Source organism: Sciurus carolinensis, chromosome 7, assembly GCF_902686445.1.
Source record: "Sciurus carolinensis chromosome 7, mSciCar1.2, whole genome shotgun sequence".
In the NCBI taxonomy this organism is placed as follows: Eukaryota; Metazoa; Chordata; class Mammalia; order Rodentia; family Sciuridae; genus Sciurus; species Sciurus carolinensis.
This window is the reverse complement of record NC_062219.1, coordinates 37,691,990-37,713,359: the sequence shown is the minus strand read 5'-3', so window position 1 is coordinate 37,713,359 and position 21,370 is coordinate 37,691,990. Positions and strand designations below refer to the sequence as shown.

The window sequence follows — 21,370 nt, the reverse complement described above, 5'->3', positions numbered from 1 at the left end:
TTATTGAAAGAAAGGAAGGAAGGAAAGCAACAGAGGAGAGGCTAAGGAGAACGGGGAAGGACTCCGCAGCCAGAAACCCTCCAGTTATCTAGCAAAGGGGCGAGGGGCGGGCCGCAGGGGAGCAGTCGAGGGTGAGGTGGGGGCTCAGTGGCGCAGGCGAGCATGGCCACCGAGAGCAGGGTTGGCCCAGCCTGAGGCCCCGAGACCTGCTGGACCGGGGGCGGGAACGTGGGGGGACTCCCACCCGCTGGACCCTCCGCATCAACACCCCCAGTCCCAGGGCGCCCACCTCTCCCTGCTGGAGCTGCCCTTCTGAAGGGCTCCTGTCCGCACGCAGGGCCTCCCCCAAGTCCCTCCCCCACCCCACCCAGCTCGTGTTCTCCAGCCGTCTTTGCAGTGTCCAGAGATGCTCCGCCGCAGACCCAGGACCCCTTAGGCGCCTCTTCCCTTCCCTCTGCCAAATCGCAACGCCTGTACTTTTCCAGCTCCCTCTTTCCCTCTTGAAATTGAAAGTTATTGAGGTCGCTCAGGGTTGTTGCTCCAGCAGTTTCCTTCCCCGCCCCCGAGCTCCCCCCGCCCCCCGCAGCCATCCCCCCTCCTCTCCCCCTTCCTCCCCCCTCCCTCCCCCTCCTCCCCTATGGGGTGCTCCCCGGAGCCCAGCCCAACACTGGAGCGGCTCCTGCTCGCCAACGCCAGAAGCAGCTCGGGGTCTCTCCGCAGCCCCTTGGCCATGGCCTCGGTGCCGACGGCGTCCGCTCCCCTGCGCTCCCGGGGCCCCAGCCGCTGCCGCAGCCGCCGCAGCCTCTGAGCCCCAGGGGCCGCCTCCGCCGCCGCTGCTCGCCCGGATCCCGCCCGCGGTCGCAGCCGCCGCGCACCATGCTACCTGCGGCCGCCCGGGCGGCTCCTGAAACCTTCGCTTGCGGCGATGACAGCCACCCCAGCAAAGCCGTCAGTGTTCGGTGTTCGGACAATTTGAAAGTACAATAGTTGGTTTCCCCGTCCACCCGCCCCGCTTCGCTTGCCATCACAGCACGCCTTTTGGAACTGAGTGGAGAAGTCCCGCTGCTTGGGTTCTCGCTCGCTCGCTCTCCATATAGATACGCCTAACACCTACATGTACTTTTAAAACATTAGATATAATTAACAATCAAAAGGAAAAGGAGAAAAAGAAGGGAAACATTACTGGGTTACTATGCACTTGCGACTGATTTCTTGGTTTTTTATCATTTTGAACTTTATGGAATACATCGGCAGCCAAAACGCCTCCCGGGGAAGGCGCCAGCGAAGAAGTAAGTGCAGGGGTTTTTACGCATTTGCTCCCTTCCGCCGCGTTCACCTGTCGGGTCGCTTTGCCTGTCCTGAGTTCTGCTCTCAGAGGTAACAATCTTCCCACCATATACCCAATGCCTTCCAAAGGAGATCATAGTTTGGGCTCTGGGGATATTGACGAAGCCCCTCTCTTAGCATCCTGGAAGGTGCTGGAGTCGGGCAGACGGACCCTAGTGTGGCTCCCGCCCCCTAGTAACTTAAGGTTCTGGGAAAGTTTCGTCCTCCTTAGACTCGCTCTAAAGATTTGAGGCCTCGAGCCCCAAGCATTTGGGAGCCCGGCCTGCGGGATACCCTTGGCAGCTGAATAAACGCCAGAAAGGCGCGGCCGGGGTGCCGCCTCACCTTGCGTGGTCGCCTAGAGTGGGAAGACCTTGGCTGGGCCCCCTGGCTACGCTCGGGTAGTGAAGCGCCCCCCGGGAAGGGCAGGAACTAGATAGAGAGCGACTGAGCTGCAAGCTTCCCGCGACTCGCTCGAATGGAGCAGGCGTAGGGAGTTCGTGTGTTTGTTTGCAGAAATGCCCGACGTCCCACGCCTGGGGGTCTGAACACAGAGCGACCCCACTGATGCGGGGTTTCCAGTTACTCTCTTGTTACACGTGAGCGCGTTAGCCATCTCAGACGCTTTCATGTGGGTCCCCTGAGACAGAAACATGCTGAGGATGGGATTCCCCCCAAAGACTAGCGCTCGCTTCTTCGCCGCCCCTTCTCCTGTTACTTAGGAACTGGTTTGTGACGGCTTCATAAAACAGTGCCCCAAATGGGAGTAAAAGGGCATCCCTCTAGGGCAGTCTCAACTTATGTCGATGCGTCTGAGAGATGTCAACTTCCAGAGATATGATGCGAGAGTAAACTTTGCATCTTACTCCGCGGAGGTAGCCCAGCGCGCACGCTGCTCTGCTGTCTGTGCCCGCGTGGGGAGTCCCTTCGCAGGTCGTAATGGCAAGGGCAACTTTGGCTCCATCGTTGAGGTCGCTGGTGGAAAGGGGAGGAAGAAATTTGTCCTAGAGTTCGCGTGGCTCAGAGCGTGATGCTATTGCCTTGGCAGCTTGGACGTCCGCGACTGCGCAGCCCAAGATCAGTGCCCTGCCTGGTCCCTGGGGCGGATCCCTCCCCAGCGTCCGGAGGGTGAAGCTCCTTGGGGCAGACGCAGGGGCAGCGCGGAGGACACACACTCGCTTGTGTGAGATGGAAATTTAGTAATCGCTTCTCGGTCGCTGTTTGTCTCTGCCCTGCCCATGGGCATGAGGGTCCCCTGAAAGCTCCCTTTGTACCACTAGCCTCGGCCAGACAAGGTTTGATTCACCTGAAAATTGCCTTTAAAAAACCTGGCTGGGCCCTAGCGCCAGGGGCTGCGGCCCGGCTTCTTTGCCTCAAGAATCGCGAAGCAGGGTGCAGGAGGGTCTAAACTAAACATATCAGGGCATCCAATTTATTATTCTTGGCCTCTGAATGGTTTGTATTCTTCGTAACCCTCCCCCCCACTCTTTTTGCTCAGGCTGTGCAGCCGCCTCACAGAAGGAGCGGCTCGGGACTCAGCGGTTCCCTCCCTCCTTTCGGTCCTCCAATGGTCCCCTCACTGGATCAGTCCGGGGGAATTGAGTTGTAGGGTTAGTGGGGAAAACGAGACTGGGCTGAAGTTCAGACTTTTGCTTTTCATCCGCTCTTCCAAGCAGTACTCACTGGGTGCTCACAGCCTCCTTCACTCACCAGGGCACCCCCGCCCCCCAAAGTCGGAAGCTACACACTTGCCGGGGTGGGGCAGGGTCCTGTCAATGTCTTTGACGTCTCCGTTTGCGGTTTTGTAACCCTTGTTTCTGAAGGAAGAAACCTGAATGGAAAGTTTGTTGTCCATTTGTCCCTATCTTCCCTAGCAAGTACCACTGTGGGGTAGGAATATCGAGGCTCAGCGGGAGAGTGCACCTCTAGGCTTGGACTAGGGGAAGAATCGCGTAGGCGAAAGGAGAACTGGTTTTCGACCGCCTTAATCTTCTCAAGGCCGAGTCAAAGCTCCCTCTGGCTGTGTTGTCGGAATGAAAAAGGGAATGCGTGGGTCTGGATTGAAATCTCAGTGATTCTTTGGGAGTGGGTCTGCAGGCGGTGCTCCTTGCGCCTTCGCACTTAGTTCTGAGTTTGCGGCTTGGTTTGCTGGTGCAATCCTGGGAGAGGGGCGACCCCTTGTGTCCTCTGAGAAGACAGACAAGAGTTTTGGCAGGTGCAGCGTAACTGGAGGATGGGGAAGTAGTGGAGAATAGAAAGATCCTTGTTGAATGCCCAGAAACTCAAACGTCAAATTGCATATTCACACACTCATGTGGACCAATTCCTTGGAAACATCTGGGGAAGGGGGGAGGAATGAAAATATGAATAAGATCCAGGTTTTTAAAATGAAAAAAAAAGGTGTTGTCAAACCTATTTTCTAAAGATGCCAACGTCCCTATTTTTCTTCAACAGGACTAAAATACTAAAATGGATATTTAAGAGTATCCTTTTCTGGCTTGCAGATAGTTTCAGTTTCCTAAACTTCCTAGCAATGGCTTAAAACCGTTTCTAAAAAGAGATGGAAAAAAGGTGTAAAAATTGTTTTCCAAAGTGTTTTTTGTTGTTGTTGTTGTTGTTTTTTTTAATGGTTTCTTCAGTGTTGGGGTAGCAGAGTTCTTGTAAGCAAAGATATTCATGTACAGAGTTAAACGCTGCCCGATCTAAAGACCCTTGGGTTTTCCTCATGTCAACATTCTTCTGTTTCACTTAAATAACCCTTACTCAGTTAACTCTACTTTGTTACACACTAGTGATCCTAGTTGTTTCAAACAGTGTTTCCTCTTGCAAAATAAACAGGCTTTAAAACAGGAATCTTGTACTTTGAAAATATCTATTTAATTATGGTGAATAAATACACACTAGCATTTTTTCTATTTTGATTGATATACAGTTCCTAGAGATAACAAAATTGAATTTATTCAAGATAAAAATTAAATTCTATTCCTATTCAAAAATCCCCTTCTAGCAGTGTTTTTAGAGGTATGCCTTAGCTTAAAGTACAGGATGCTCAATCAAGAACCCTGAACTCAACTTATGACTCATTTCAAGTTCAGCCTTTGCAGCTTGGTAGTTCCAACCTTGAAATTCCAGGTTGTGTGCTTAAAAATAAATAAATAAATAAATAGTAAATTATCTTTTCCACAATATTAATAATTGTAATCCCTTACTGTTATGCCACATTTTCATTTGTATGATATAGTTGAGTCCCAGATTAGTCACTTGAAGTGTAGAGGCAGATATTGGTCTTCCTATTTTACAGAGAAAGTGCCTGAGAAACAGGAGCTAAGCAACCTCCACAAAGCCTTATAGTCAGTAAGAAAAACTGCTTTCTGTCATGAGCCCCAGTTATTCATACATTTATACTATATGCTGATCCATGTCGTGGAGAAGATATCAGGAATAAGTAATATATTTGATCATCTCCAGATTACCATTTCCCAATATGTTTGAGAATAAGCTGGTCTGCTTGACTGGAAGCTTTTAAATTGATATTTATATATATTATACAATGGTGACCATTGTCAAAGAATTAAATATCTAAAGTGATAGTGAACTTTGCTAAATGTAATATGATAATTTGATTATCCAGAAGACATTGTGGGATATTACTGTACCAGAAGGCTATTGTTAGAAGCATTAGTACCAGTTAGTATCCATTTTATTTGCTGCCATCTATTAATTGGGTTTTAATTGTTCAGATTCCAGATAAATGCAATTTTTGAAAAACCATTGTGTACATAATTGCAATACACCCCATTGCAAAGTCTATAAAACTTTTAATGTTTTTCATAAAGAAGACTGAAAAAATGAGTAAGACTACCAACAAAATAATATTAATAATTATAAAATAAAAAATGAATTTACTGGAATAAACTGGTCATTACTAATGATATTCTTTCAGATGTTGAGTCATTTTTTGAGATTCTGATATGCATTTAGTGATTATATTGCTAATCCTGGAAAACAACAAGTTATCTGATACAACAAAAAAAATCATTCTACTGTACATTTTATAATATTAATATTGAATGAAAGTTTGATTTGAATATTAACTACCACAGTTCTTTTTCCACCTGTCTACATGTGTCACCAGTCTACCTTGTTTTTGAGAAAATCATTTACAGATAGAGACATGAACAAAATTTTCTGGAGAGTTATTCTGTGACATATCATATGGCATCCATTTAAATCAAAGACAAATTCAAATTCATTAACAGTAGTGACAACATTTAAATACAAGCAAAAACTATTTATCTTTGTGAAGCTAATTTAATCATCATTACATTTTGAAACTTGTTTACTAAAATATCCTGTCGTTATACTATTTTAATTCTTTGTTATTACTTCACTAGGATTTTTATTAAGCACATTAGAAACAGTAACTTTACAATGCTATCATTTAGCTCCAAGTTCGTCGAAGTAATTGGGAATATAAAAATGAGTGTAAAAATGATTTGCTGTGATTATTTCAATATTCCTTTAAGCAAGAAATATGAACAGTATTTCAACTTATAAGTAGATAAGCTTTGCTAAATCGTTTCTCTATTAAAGATTTCCCTGGTATTCAGTATTCTACAAATTAGGTCCCCAGAAAGCAATGAATAGAAATTACGACATGTAGTAAAATTTGATTTTCAAGTTATTATGGGAAAACCCTTGCTATACTACTACAAAACGAGTTTATTAGTCATTTGATCGTTTTAGATTATTTGAATCTGGACAGAATTCTCCAGATTGCTAGTAATATCTAAAATATTTTTTAGTTAAATGTCTAATCTCTTTTAGATGCAAAAATCTTTCCAATCCTAGATAAGGTAGCGTTTTTAATATGTAGAGTTAAGATGGAAAGATTACTCTGTAATTGTCAGAACGAACTATGAATAAATAAAACTACTATTGATATAATGATTTACTAAATAATCTTTTTCCCATTTATCTCTAACCAGAAGTTTCATATTAGACATTGCCATGGACTTTCTTTTCTCAATTCCTCACTATTTAATCACACATTCCATCCCCACCCCCCAAAATTTCCAAGTAGTGAATTCTTGAAATGCCAGGATAGTGAATATTGTATTTCATGAAATGGAAGAATCAACTTTGGTTACCATTAGGAAAACATCATTCAGGGCATGGTAAGGATCAGGCAAGACAGTGTTGAAATTTTACATTTGACTTAGTTATGACTGTTTCTTCTCCTAGTAATACATTGTACACCAGCATTCTTTCAAAAATGATAATTTGAAAAAATGTTATCTTATAAATTATTTAGTTTTTTGGTCTTGCTTTAGATTTTGAGAGAAAATGTAAATTCTTTGTTGTGAATTTTTCTCAAGGATGAACACAATTGGATTATCTTAAAATTTACCATCTGTTGGAGAACCCAGTAAATTTGAAAATGCTTTGTTATTATTTTTTAATAAAGGGCTGGGTATATAGCTCAGTGATAGAGCACTTGTCTGGCATGCACAAAGCTCTGGGTTCAATTTCCAACACCATCAAATAAGTAAAAAGCCTTAATAAAATACATGAAGTATATATTTATGGAAGGTGTTACCTATATTTTTCTGTTTATTTAATTTATCCCTTTAGATCTTTCCATTCAGGAATATTGCTAGCATTCTGATAAAAGTTGTAACCCAAGCAATACTAAAAATATGTTCCATTGTCAAGGATTGTGGGGGTGCTGAGAATGCTAAATGCATAAGTGTCATTGAATGCTGAGAAATTCCATTCTCTACTCCCAAAGTTTCAACAACATGTAACTTTTAAGCAAAATACCCGCAATATTTTAACACATGAACAGTTTGAGTAATTTAAAATTTCATTTTTAAAAATGTAGTTGCAGGTGCCTCTTTTCTGATAAAAGCATTCCTACCTTTGTAATTTTGCATAGGAACCTTGTTACCATCTGTTGTCACTAAAATTCTTTTGGAATTTTTTAAAGGAAAATTCAGTGTTACTAAAGAATGAAATAGATTTAATTGCTTGTAAATGCAAGCACTGCCTTATTAGTGTTCAATCTGTACCAAATGATTTCATGAGTGACAAGCAGCATAAGTTCATAGTAAAGACTGAGACCTGAGAAGGAGAATCCCCAATGTAAGTGTGGAAGAGGAAACTGAAAAGCTGAAACCTGGGTTCTGGACCCAGCTCTGTTACCAAGATTGGATAACGCTGGCAAGTCATTTTACTACGTAAGGTGACATTTCTCCCATGGAAAAAGGAGGAAGTTGATTTAAAAAATTCAGACCTACATCCTTCACTAGTCTTCTCAACTTCGAATCTTATGAAATGAGAACATAAGTCATGACTAGTTAGCTAAATAATCCTTCTAAGCTTATTTATTCTGTTCAACTAAATTTAGCAAATAAAACTGTAAACATAAGCAATCATTTATTATAAGTAAATTTATTCCATAAAGTTTATCACATAAATATTAACTAATGAGCAACTTTTTAAACTCAGGAATGAGTTAATTATGATAATGTCCCACCCATCAGTTTCTAGTGTCTGAAAACCAGAGCTGAAGCATCAGTCAGCAGTCTATGGCAGCTCCGTAGACTTAGGCTTGGGCTTAGAATCATAGGGAGCTGATTTGAAGTACCAAGCAGAGCAGCGCTTGAGAGCTACCCTACCATGGCAGGCTTTCAAAGGCGACCTATGCTGACAAGGGAGAGCTAATTCTGATAGTCCAGGTTTAAGGCAAAAAATCCTGTGCTGAGAGTGAATGATTGAGAATGAGAATACATGTAGCAGATAATTTATTTTGATCAAATCAGTAGTTCTGGGCAATTAATTGGATGTGAAAGGGAAAAAGAAGGAAAGTCATATTTGGCACTTAACCTTGGAGTATGAGGACTCAGGTGTTGGTTAGTGGGAAAATGATAGACAAACACAAACACAGGCAAGTAGGAGAAGCAGATTTGATAGAAAACTTATTTTCTTTTGAACTCTCTTTATTTTGAGGCACTTATAAGACATTTATGGAGTCCGAACCAGTTTCAGTGAGTATCAAGAACTGAAATCAAGAGCTTTAGAGTCACTCACATAAAGGGGATAGCTGGACATGTGAGATAAGATCTCATGATACCTTGTTTATTATTATCAAAAGGTTTGCATTGCTGACATTGAGACTCATTCTTCCTGGTCATATAAATTAAGATTAATTACATTAAAGCGCGTTGTCCACTTTAAATGGTTTAATACGTTCTTCACTGTGGTTCCCTCATTTTCATAGTGTTCTCTATATTACATAAGAGAATGGTCACTGGCATGAGCTGCAGTTGTCAGTTGCCAGATCTTGAAGTTGAAGATTATACTTGGAAGCCCCATTACCTGAGGGACTATGTTACTTTGCCACAGAGCATGAGGAGACTTGGAAAACTGTATGGTAATAAAAGAAAAGTTTCTGTAGGGTATAAAAATGATTTTTTGAACCATTCCATTTGGACCTAGTATCTATTTATAACAGTAGCATTCTACTTTCAAGCAGATTTCTCTACAAAGTGTTCTGTTTTAAAAACAGAATCCCAGAATGGCATAAAACTTGCAGGAATCTAGTCCCTCAGTGTAATATCCCAACCTGGAATTGTCCAGCCTCAGTAATAACCAGGCTTCCTTTTTCCTTTGCTTTGTTTCTGGGTTTCTGTATAGGAAGAAGTCTGTTCTAGTCTCCTTCTGAGTACTTGGCATGGTCATGGATTAGATTTAGTTACCTTTCCAAAATGTATACATAATAACCCAGTGTGCTATATTCACTCCCAAAAATTGTCCCCAGAAAACTAGCTGGTAAGCATATTTATAATTATACCCCAATACAAAGCACATTCCTGAGAGTAAGTGGTAAAGCAACCCCCATTTTATAACCACATAATACAAACCACCACCACGCAATGTAAAATAACAATTTGTGAACTGCTTATTTTAGAACACTGTTTTCTTAACATATGCTCAATAAGTTGGTAAGAAAAAGCAGTAGTTTCTCACTATTCTGTTCTCTGTCATACAAAAGGACCTCAAAGGTATAAACACAGTCATCTTGACAGCTGGCATATAATCAGAGGGGTTATAAGTCATATTTTGCCAATAAGAGATAAACTAATATGTCAAAGCATATTAAATGCTTCATGGTAAACTATAGCTTCATAGCTCCCAGAATCACTGTTATATTCCTGTATGTTTTATCTTAATATATATTTATATTTTTAAAAGCATTGTGATAACAATATTTACTTAATATATTCCATGTTTTAATTACCTAAGAGTAGCAAACCCTTTAGGTAATGTTTTTGAAAAATTGATCCCATTTAGTCCTCATACATACCCTGGAGGAATATTTCAGTGGTCTCACCATAGTCCACCAGGTAATGAAGATGTGAGAACCTGGATTCTAGTCTAGTTTGGCCCCAAAGCCCACATTTGCACTTGCCAGCTCAATTCCTGGGGCAATCACAAGGCCTTTTCTCAAACCCCACCTTACTTTTCCTTTCTCTTACCAAGGTCATTTTCTCTTACTCCACATGAGACAAACCACAAATCTTTTTCAAACATTACTTGTGTAGGTGGCTTCTGGTATTCAAGTCTTGTCCCCTACATGTCTTTATTTTTTCTAACCTTTATCCTTTCTTTCCTTAAACCTGCCCTGCACTGTTTTTAAGAATTAAAAAGTTGCTGATCTTTTTCATAAAAAACAATAGGATTGCACAGTTTATTTGAAATATTCTGAAATTTTTCTTCCCAAATATGATGTACATATCCAAGAGAAGATTAACTTAGGCATGAGGATGTGGGCAAAGTCTATAATTTTATAGTTAAATATCAAAATCTTTCCATCTAATTTACAACCACAATAGATTTTTCACTGCCTACATTTTGTTATCCAGAAAAGTTATATTTATGATGCTTCATAAAATCTGTTATTATTATTCCTTTTACCACGAGCGGCATAAATAGTAACCTCCACTCTGAATTTTTTCTTTATGGGTCTTGGTACAGTAAATTCTCAATGTTGAGTCCACATGAGAATCAACTGGAGATCTTTTTAAAACACAAACCAGTACCCAGACCACACCATAGATGAAATAAATCAATCCCTGGAGATGGGACTTGGATATCCTTATTTTTAAAAGTAGTTCTGGTGATGCAAATGCCGAGCTGAGACTGGGAAATATCATCAGGCCCTTAATTCAAGAATAACTATTGCATCTGAGCAACTGTTGAAAACAATGCCAGGTTTATGAGGGTTTGACAGGCAATATAAAATTGTGTGGAGTGTAATAAGAGATGAACTGTATATCATTTGAGCAAATGCTAGTTGAAAATATAAAACAATCTGATAGGACTCTGTTTTTAATCAGAGTATTGATAAACTTGGGGCACTGACTTGCAAAGACAGGACTATCTGATAAAGAATTGTCTCAAAGAGTCTAGGAATAAAGTGCAGGCAGTGACATGATAGTGTATTTAGTAGGTACTAGCTTTGTGGAATAAGAGCACTGGCTTATGGGTGAGTGTGCTTGCTTCTGGGCTCTGCTGTGGTGGGTGACGCAGCAAAGAAAGCACCTGTGGATCATGGAGTACTGGTCATATAGCCATATTCAACTTTTTTCAAAGCTACTTTATAATAAACCACTGTTTTTTGTTTCTTTGTTTATGTCTTACCATTCGATTGGTAATGTGCCCTAGTATCCTCCTTGTTGTTAGGAGAATCCTAATGGTTAGACAACTGCCTAACAAGAAATAAACACCCTTTTCCTTTTTATGGTCTCTATAATTCCTAACTTTAGATTGACTACTGGTGATCAGTAAAACTACTATAAATAGCATAGTTTTTAACTCTAACTTAATGGGGAAAACTTTGTGGTAATAAAAAAAACTTACTGTTTTTTACTTCACTCCTAATGTGCTTTTCTTTGAGTAGTTATCTTCATTAAATCTTGTTTATTATTCTTTACTCGTCCATGAAGAATTTTCAAACCTTGCCATAAATCGGGGAAAACTCCATGAAAACTGAGGTGGAAGTCTGGGCTTCCTGTCAGATTTAATTCTGCTTGTTAAAGGGGCTCTTTGGGAAAATTTGGGTTCCAGTGAGTCACTAGGCCAAATCCCAATAACCACAATTGCCAAAAGTAATTAGAATGAGCAAAGCCAGGCTCCTTGGGAGGAGGGTCATCATAGTGTGCTTGAGCCATTGCTCCGTGGTTAGACCTCGTTACTTGTCCCTAATGATTGGGAGAAATCATGAGTTACAGAGAGCAGGAAATCCTCCAGAAAACAATGCTTTTTCACCTATTTTTTTTCCTCAATAGGTCATTCACCCCAAACATGCAAAAGATGGAAACCCGTCATTAGTACGTGCAGAGTTCATGTCGCCATCCTCTCTCTATAAACCACCTGCCTGCCTGCAGCATTGCAAAGCCCACAATGAGAATTTCTGTCACTCTCACAATCCTCCTTCCTTCCTGAGCAGACTGAAAGAACCACAGGAATGTAGTCTCAGTCTTCCCCAAAGAATTACCTTACTAGGAGAAAAAGGGAAGGGACCAAATCCTTATAAGCATCCTTAGGTCAATTTAGCTATAATAATCATTGAAAGAACATTTGACAATAAGAAGATGGCAGTGCATTTACACCAAGACAAGAGCTCTAAAAATTCCCAGAACTAAGGCCAAGAGTGAATTCACAATAAAACATTTTTAAAAATTAAAAAAAAAAAAAAACTAAACTCACTTGTACTTAAAATGATACCTTTTAGAATCATAGTACTGGAAGTGGCTAAGTAGAAATTATCAACAAATAAGAGGAGTTATCATTTTAAACTTTCATTATATGACAAAGTGGAAGACAATTTACTCTTTTCATAGGAATATATTCAAGAAGCACACGAGTCTATATATAATAATCTCATTTGATAGATCTTCATTTGAACAAAGACACAAAGCTCCTGCTAGTCAATATCCTTCAAGTTTCAAATTCCTTTATTATTCAGAATGACTTCTGTATATTGTCATATTACCTTGAGCTTAGATTACTAATTCTATTTATAGACATATGGATGAGTGATGTTGCTTAATTTGAATATACAGAGTGTTATGGTTTAGATATGAGACGTCCCCCAAAATCTCAAGTGTGAGACAATGTGAGAAAGTTTAGAGGTGAAATGATTGCATTATGACAACCTTAACCTAATCAGTGCATTAATCTCCAGATAAGGATTACCTGGGCAGTAACAGTAGGCAGATAGGGTGTGGCTGGAGGAGATAAGTCACTAGGAGCATGCCTTTGGGGTCTATATTTTGTCCCAGGTGAAAGGAGCTCTTCCTGATTCCTCTTTTCCATGTCCTGAGCTAATTTTTTCCACCATGCGCTTCCGCCACGACGTTCTGCTTCACCTTGGGCCCAGAGCAACTGTCAGTCATCTGTTAATTGAGAACTTCTGAAACCATGAGCCCCAAATGAACTCTTCCTCCTCTACATTTTTCACATCAGGTCTTTTGGTCACAGTGATGAAAAAGCTGACTAAAACAGAGAGGAAGTCAAAATCTTTTCCTGGCCAGCTTTTTCTGGCAGTTAGCAATATTCATGGATCATGTGGTAAATAAACCCTGACCTCTTGCATTGTGCATAAACCTAATAGTTATAGTGATTTGTTTATCATTATGACCCATACAGAAGAATAACACATTTGATTTTCTTTAGTTTTGAGTTTGACAATGAAATAATATAAGACTAAAGCAGTGGCACATGCCAGTAGTCCCAGTAACTCAGGAGGCTGAGGCAGGGATTGCAAACTTGGGGCTACCCTCAGCAATTTAACAAGACCCTCGGCAATTTAGTGAAACTCTGTCTCAAAAGAAAAATAAAAAGGACTAGGACTAGCCGTGCCTAGTGGTACAAACCTGTAATCCCAGTGGCTTGGGAGGCTGAGGCAGGAGGATTGCAAGCTCAAAGTCAGCTTCAGCAATTTAGTGAGTCCCTAAGCAACTTAGCATGACCCTGTCTCTAAAAAAAATGAAAATAAAAGGGCTGGGTTTGTGGCTCAGTAGTTAATCACCTCTGGTACCAAAAAAAAAAAAAAAAAAGAAAAGAAAAGAAAAAAAGGGGGGGGTGGGAGCAGGGTTACTGGGGATGTAACCCAGTGGGTAAAGCACTCCTGGTTTCAATCCTTAGCACAGATCATCATCAGCAGCAGCAGCAGCAGCTAAGAATGGAAGAATCAAAAAAAATTTTTTTTTTAATTTAGCTGTAACACTTTGACCTATTTACTTGCACCCTTATCTTTTGATGCTGTATAGTTTCTGCCATTAAACACAGAAGGACAAAAGTTGCTTGGCTACAAACTAATTGAGCACATACTAAGCAGTTGAATATTTCTTACAGAATATAGTTTTGTTTCTCAAATTAAGATAATGTTTTTGATCCAGAAGCTAAAAGGACTCTCATTACTTATTCATTAAGAAGAAAGAAGGCCCAGAGATTGTATCCTTAGGCCCTTTGATCTGAATTCACAATTTCATGCCATCCTCAAAATGATAACTCTTAGTAGTTCTTCACATAGAAAAATCAATGTCTCAATTGTATCCAGAGCTTGATGGAGATCCAAGCTTTTAAAAGAGATCAGTGGGATTTTCTGGAAGGCTAGTTAGGTTTGCAGGATCATATAGATGCATACTTACTCCTAGAACAATTGCTAGCATTTGTCATTACACCCAGTATCAAGCCTCAAGGACCCAACCCCTGATTCATGTGTGTTTTCAGACCTGTGGGTATATGTGCCCATATGTCAGTCTAATTTATAATAAAGAAAGGGAGAATTCCAGTAAGAGAAGCTCCAAATCTTTTCAGGCCACCATTGCCATCTTCAGTATCCATGTGGACACCCCATGGACATTCCAGGAATTCATTTAAAACTGTCTGTGTCTGAATTTAATATATTACTCATGCTATAAATGGAGTGTTTACAATCCCAGAAACCTTCATGCAATAGTTTTTAGCCAAACTACTTAATTCATAGACTGTTGGGCAGAAGCACTATAGTTCATGAGATAAGAGCATGTTTCAAATGAAAATTGCCAAGATTTTCCAGTGCAGGAAATTTTCCTCATCCTTCCTAGCCCAAACTCACTTCCTCATGCACTCCCTAAATTCTCAACTACTGCTAAGATGAGTTGAACAGTTTTAATTTTAGAACCCAAAGAAAAAATAAACAGACAGACAGCTGAGTTAATTTATAAAACACTGCTGCATTTATCTTCGCATTTATCTTGGCAGATTTCAGTTCTCTCCCCAGTGTACAACTCTTGTATGCTGACTCCACTTAGCACTCAGGAAAGAAACAAGTCATTTCTATGTATTAAACACTTTGAGAACCAACGCACAGAGTAAGTTTGATGTTTCTTCACACTTTTCATACAAGTTTCTATTCTCATAGATAATTTATTCACTGAGTGTCTGAAACCTGCATAATCCCTTTTCTTTAAACCTGAAGCAAATAGAAAGTCATTTTTACAAGAGCAATAAACTAAAGTGGCTGTTCAAATACTTTACTTGAATTGCACTGCACACTGAAGTACCTTTTTGTTAATACAAATCCTTTATACTCTAGCAGGCAGCTCCCTGAAATTCCAAGGCTGCTTAAAATTATAAGATCAGGAATCACACACACACACACACACACACACACACACACACTCCAACCCTCTACTTCTGGGAGTAGATCTGCACGCAAGTTTGCAGGATTCATTCTTACAACTGTTCTGGTGTAAATATTTAGAAAAACCCTTTCCATTAGAGATTAAACAAAGTATAAGAAACTGTTCCTAAATGATAGATCTTATTAATGTTTGCAACAGCAGACCTCATGCTCTCTGATGCATAGATTCTGATACTGTACACTGGAGAAAAGATTAAAGACAAAATAATCAAGAGAGGAATTAGAATGAACTTAAACAATTTGAATGGCAAAATGTGACTTTTAGATGATGTTTAAAGGGCACAGAATGTAGAGAAAATTAGGTCATTTATATTTGAAATAGGAAAACATTACTGATGTTTTAATGGTTTAAAAGAGGGTGGGGGCCAATAACATATCTTCTTATCACCCTGCAAGTTCAAACACAGTCCTTAGCTCTTTCTCCATATGATCACCAAAGAGAAGTCACATATCTGAGATCTGATCTGATCTAAGTTCCAGTTTCTGTATTATTATTTAAGAACTACTAAAAGGCATAATGATTGAGCTCTAATGTTGATATCAAATATCACTTGTTAAAACAGTGTGGCATCCTAGGCCTTGAGGAGTAAAAGCTTACCAATATTCCCTTTCTATGTTTCCCATTTGTACAGCATTTTCAAGTGTTTATTATATATAATCATCCCTCAGTATCCATAGGGGATTGGTTCCAGGTTCCATGTCAGATGACACAATCCTCAAATGCTCAGATCCCTTATGTAATATGGCATGGCATTTCCATATAACCCACACACATCCAACTGTATACTAAATCATCTCTAGATTACTTATACCTAACACTGTGTAAATGTCATATAAATAGTAATGCCATGGTTTTAGGAAAAATGACAAAGGAAAAACAAGTTTAGTACAAACACAATTTAAAAAGATATATGTTTTCAATCCTCTGTTGGAACCATGGATGTGGAACCCACGGATATAAAAAAATCAGCCGTACTAGGGGAAAACATAGCAAAGAAATTTAAAGCATTCCCTAACTATTTTGTGTTAATTCTACAATACTGATGATTCCTGGGATACCTGACTGGCAAAGGTATACGTCCTTTAGACAAGTTATTTTCTCCTTCCCTTAATGATTTAAGGTTACACTAAAATATAAACAGCTATGAATTTATTTATTTATTTATTTATTGGTAGTCAGATTGAACTCAGGGGTGCTTTACTGCTAAGCTACATCCTAGTCCTTTTGGAGGGTGTCAAGGGACTCTAAGTTGCTGTGGCTGGCCTCGAATTTGTGATCTTCTTGTTTTAACCTCCCGTGTCACTGGGATTGCAGGCGTATGCCATAGCACAAGGCAAAAGCTATGAATTTTAATTCAACTTATTTGTTGACAAATCAGTCTAAGATTCCTCATTGATATCTGTGGTTTTTCCTTCTTTGTGAGGTAAGTTTTTTTTTTTTTTAAACTTCACATTAAGATTTCTTTTTTCCCGTGAGAAAGCATTTTAGAAAAAAAAGATGCTATCTCAGTAACATTGAAACACCTACAGTGGGACTTTACTTCTTGTTTTGCCTCAGACATAATGATGATCATTCACTACTGAGTTTCCAATTGATTCCCACTTGCATTCTGTATAAATTATGATTCAACAAAGAAAATACTACAGAGGGACCTTTGGGACAGAATGGAAACTTCATGAACTTCATTACAGAAGACTTACATTATTTCATACTACCTTCTTGGGCTTAGACTATTGTGAGAGCAATCACCCAGCACAAGTCAGGGAGATTGATTTCTAGTTTATACCCTGCTGTGTACTTTAGGCAAATCATTTAGTCTGTGATTGAGTCGCATCCACTATCAAGTGGCAGACCCACTCTTTAATTTATCTGAAGGCAGGAAAGTGACCTTGAGGTTCCTTCACCAGAAGGATCAACAGGCTTTCCCTTTTCATTCTTCTAGCATGCTCTACCTAACTTGTCTGTCAAAACTTCAAGAATGTGGAGTTAGAGCTTGAATTTAAACATGTAAGTTTCCTTTTGTATTTTTAAATATTTAGACCATATTTAAAAATCTAACAAGTGAAAAAAGAAATCTTGTTGGGGGAAGAATATAGAAAAAAAAAATTGCAAACTTAGGCCTGACTAAAACATCATAAATTTGTTAATTCATTGAACAGCTATTTTCATGTTACAGGATTACAAAAGTGAGCAAAACAAACCTGGAATCTGCCTATGTGACACTGCACAGTACTTACAATAGGAAAATATGAAGCTATAATTAAAAAGTAATATTTGGCTAAAGATAAATTAGTACACTTAGATTTCATTTCTAAGCTATTAATACTTCTCTGTTAGATTTGTTTAAATGGAATTGGAAATTCATTAAATAATTTACAATGAGCCTAATTTGTGTCCACATTTTTTTCTCTGGAAAACAAGGATACTAGAGAGCATTGTGGGGAGGAAGCTGGAAGATGAACGGAAGATCAACAGAAAACACTGAAATTTATTAGGCCTCCCAGTATTTTCTTGTCTAAAGATTTATGACCAATGAATAGCAGTCATCACTTAGCATGACGTTTGTGACAATCATAGGAAGCATGCTATGCGTACTGTAAACGTAGTTGGCATTGTTAGGTAAAGCTTATAATGAAGTGGCATAGTTTGGCTGAGCAAATTTCCATTTTTGGCACATTGATTAATTTCTATAGCTGAACTTTCACACTAGCTCATTAACTGGAATTACTTTTACCAAACAAACACTAAAATATTGTATGTTTAAAAATAGTGCATTTTTGTTCATCTCTCTGCAGCATTTCTCAAACCTTTTATGGTAACCCTTGACCGCTAGATAGAACATACAGTCCAATCTACTTAAAGTACCAGTTTGGCAAACATACGTCAACAAGTTATTTGGATTTCTTTTGTAAGTCTCTTGATGACCTTTTCTAACATTAGCTGATAACTTAGAAGATGTCAGTGACCAAAATCCAGAGTCTTGAAAATAAGTTGATTCAATTTTTTTTTGTATGTCATCACTAATTTGTGAAGGATTTTTTAGTAAAGAAAGACAACTATCAGAAGTTTTTATAAGTGTTATTTAGAGTAACCCTCACAACAATTACCATGACATATTTTAGCCATTTTATACATGAAGAAACTGGCTCAAAAGGGTTAAGGAACACATTAAAATGGTAGATACAGATGGAAATGGTAGACCTGAAATGTCCGCCTAGATTGTCTGATCAAATGCACAGCCTTCCCTGTGGCACTGCTTTTTACTCAGTCTGTGAAAGAGAAGGGCTAGAAGATGCTTATGTGAGGGAGAGATCTCTTTCTGCAGCAGAGATGGAACTATTACCTCATTGGACAAAAAGTGAGGATGAGAGAGGGAGTAAACCATGCTAATTGACAGGGTGGTTAATTGGGAAGAGCAATGAGCTTTTAAACTATTTTTAAAACAGAAGCTCCATATAATCATTTGTTCCTAAAAGGCCCATCTGGTTGCTAAATGTTAAAGTAGTAGTAGTAGTAGAAATAGAAAGAGATGAATGCTATTTAGTAAGGAGATAAAATCCATGAGAAAGGTTGATTGGAGATGGAGATGAAGAGGGATTCTAGATTTTGGCTTTAACAACTGGATGGTGCCATTTTCTGAGACGGAAAATATTACAGAATATACTATAAATAGCACCACTTATTTAATATGTACAATATGTTTTAATAGCTAAGAAGGGTTTTGAAAATGATGTATTCAGCCTTAACCCCTCATTTTACTGAACCAGAAAAAGAGAGACCAAAGAGGTAAGTAACTTGGTGGATCACATTGCAGCAGATCCAAGAGTAAAAAAGACTCCTGTGGCCATTGTGTAGCACGAAAGGCCACATGGCATATGGTTGCAAAAACTGACATTCCTAAGAAGTGTTCTGTGGATTTTCTGGCAATCTGATTTCATATTTGTTTAATTAATGGTTTTTTCAAAGAAATTATTTGTTCATTGACTGAGGATTTATTTCACAATCTATTTCCTTACTGCAAGAGTTGTCAAGCCTTAAAAAGTTCCAATAACCTGTTGTCCTAATAACCTAAGATGACTCATGAAAAGGCGCCATTTAAAAAACAAGTCAATTGTTTTGCTCTCATAAAATACCATTATCAGTTTTCTCTCCTTATTCTATTCTTGGGAATAAGGGAGTTTCAGATCTGACCCCAAGTAGTTACATAAACAATATTAACAATAATTATTAATAATAATCAATGTAGTTTATATCAATATAGTTTTGTGCAGTATGTGGAAACTTTCTCATTATTATCTTATTCAATTTTTTTCAACACCTTTTTGAAATAAATAGAGCAACTTTTACTGTGCTCATTTTATAGTTAAAGCTCCAATATATTATGTCATTTGTGTAGTTAGCATCAAAGATTAATAGGTAGCAGACCCTGGGGTTTTTTGTTTTGTTTTTCTGTAAAAGTTCATGGTCTTTGCTGCACTGCTGCAATCCCCATATAGTTCCACTGAAGTGTCTACTGTTATTATAATTTCTTTGGATTTGACTATAAAGGCTTGAAGGTTATGGGAACTCTCCATTGTAGATGAGAGTCTTACTGACTGGCAAGCTGAACTGGCAGATTCTTAAGGGCCTATCCCAATTCAGCTCCAATCATGGGGAGAAGGAGTTGTGGAGGCAAGAGCACCCAACATTGTTGGACCAACTGCCCTATGGAAGGAGTGTTCTCTGTGGAGCTAGAACTTCCTAAGAGGTTAAGTGTCTATAAAGGGAATTTTTAAAAATAAATATTGTTATAATTATATGGATGTCCCCCAAATATCAGGACTTTTGTTTTAATAGACATAATAAAGTAGATGATTCTGGAGAATCAGTTTGAACTAGATCCCTCCAAAGGTTTATGATACTACCATCTGAGCACTAATTAGCTGCGGGGTTCAAATCTGAAACCTGATACAGATAAGAGAACTTTAAGATACTTTTAAGTTCCATGATTATATTCTCCATCCTCCCAGATATTTCTTATGCATTCCTATCTAAATAATTTTGTTCATAACACTTTACCTCTTTTGCCCTTTTCATTTGTATATGTTCTTCTTTTCCCTTAAAGTCCCATAAACTATTCCTAATTGCTCTCTGTAGTTTTCATATAACCATTGGTAATTGCTCCTACTTAAAAAAAAAATCTGTTGTATTCAATTTCTTATCTATATATTTATGGCCTTTGGAATTTTAAAAGATTATTTTACAAACTCCATTGTAGGCTTCTTGAGTCAGAAAGCAATGTTTTGTTTCTCAGTATAATCAGTCCCTAGAGGACTGCCTCCAGTAATCAATTATTTATGAAGATGGTAATGATACAATGCTGAAAGTGTGGTATTTATGTCACCTGCATCAAATTCATGTGGAGTGTTCCTTATAAGTGCAGCTAAGTCTACCATCTCTATTCCCAAATCAAAACCCTTGGGAGTGGAACCTATGTATGTGCATTTCGAACAAGTACTCTAGGTCCTTTTGTGCAGTGAAATTTTGTGACCACAAGCACAGACCTTTGGTCCTCTGTACTGTACTAGTAGCATTTCCACGGCACATCTTTCAGTCTGTTTAAGTAGGTGTTTGTTTTCACTGAGTTGCCAGAGCCCCCAAGACTTCTTACCCAGAATGTTGTGTGAGGTTACCAGAGATTCCCATTAGAGTTTGTATCTGTGGTTCTTAGAAAATAGCTTCTCTCTGACTATGAGTTTCTGGCTCCCCAAGTTATCAAATCTCCTATTGTACAAGGAAACATCAGCACCTGCCTTCTTTCCAGCTTTCTTGCTTAGTGGTTTCTCAGAGTTATTATTGGGTAAATCTGCCAGCTGCCTTGAATATGGATGGAGATAACACAGGCTATATTTAGTGCCTCCTGAGTAAAACAAAATTTCCTTTACCTATTGATTTTTAATGCATGCCCGTAAGGATGCTGGTGCTTTACAGTATCTTCCAGGATCCTCTCATTAATCCTCTGTGTTAACTAGATGCTCTCATGTTGCAAATGGGAAAGTCTTGCTTCAAAGAGGCTAAGCAACTTTTATCTAAATAAATAATCAGACTGTGAACACCTTGACGCAAATAATTGGAGCTGTTCATCTTTGTATGTTTACTAACTGATGGTGTCTAGATGTTGAATAATTTAATTTTTTTATACCCATAGCTGGAAGAAGAGATAAATGTTGGTAATTTAGCAGAAAAATGTCAAAACTAAGATTCAGAACAGACTGTGCATGAGTTCGGAGCCAGTGCCTCACCAGCCT

The 21,370-nt window shown here is 38.9% G+C and overlaps 1 protein-coding gene across 2 annotated transcripts in view; it reads left to right on the top strand.

Moving 5' to 3' along the window:
- The first annotated feature begins 387 nt into the window (after nucleotides 1-387).
- The window catches only part of Rspo3 (R-spondin 3), an 81,371-nt gene continuing 60,388 nt past the window's right edge, over nucleotides 388-21,370 (top strand). The window contains exon 1 of one of the 2 annotated variants that reach the window (XM_047557039.1): nucleotides 388-1,289. In XM_047557039.1, the coding sequence (XP_047412995.1) occupies nucleotides 1,193-1,289 (97 nt within the window). In that variant the 5' untranslated portion in view covers nucleotides 388-1,192. The remainder of the gene's footprint in view (nucleotides 1,290-21,370) is intronic. The other variant, XM_047557040.1, reaches the window with a different exon arrangement.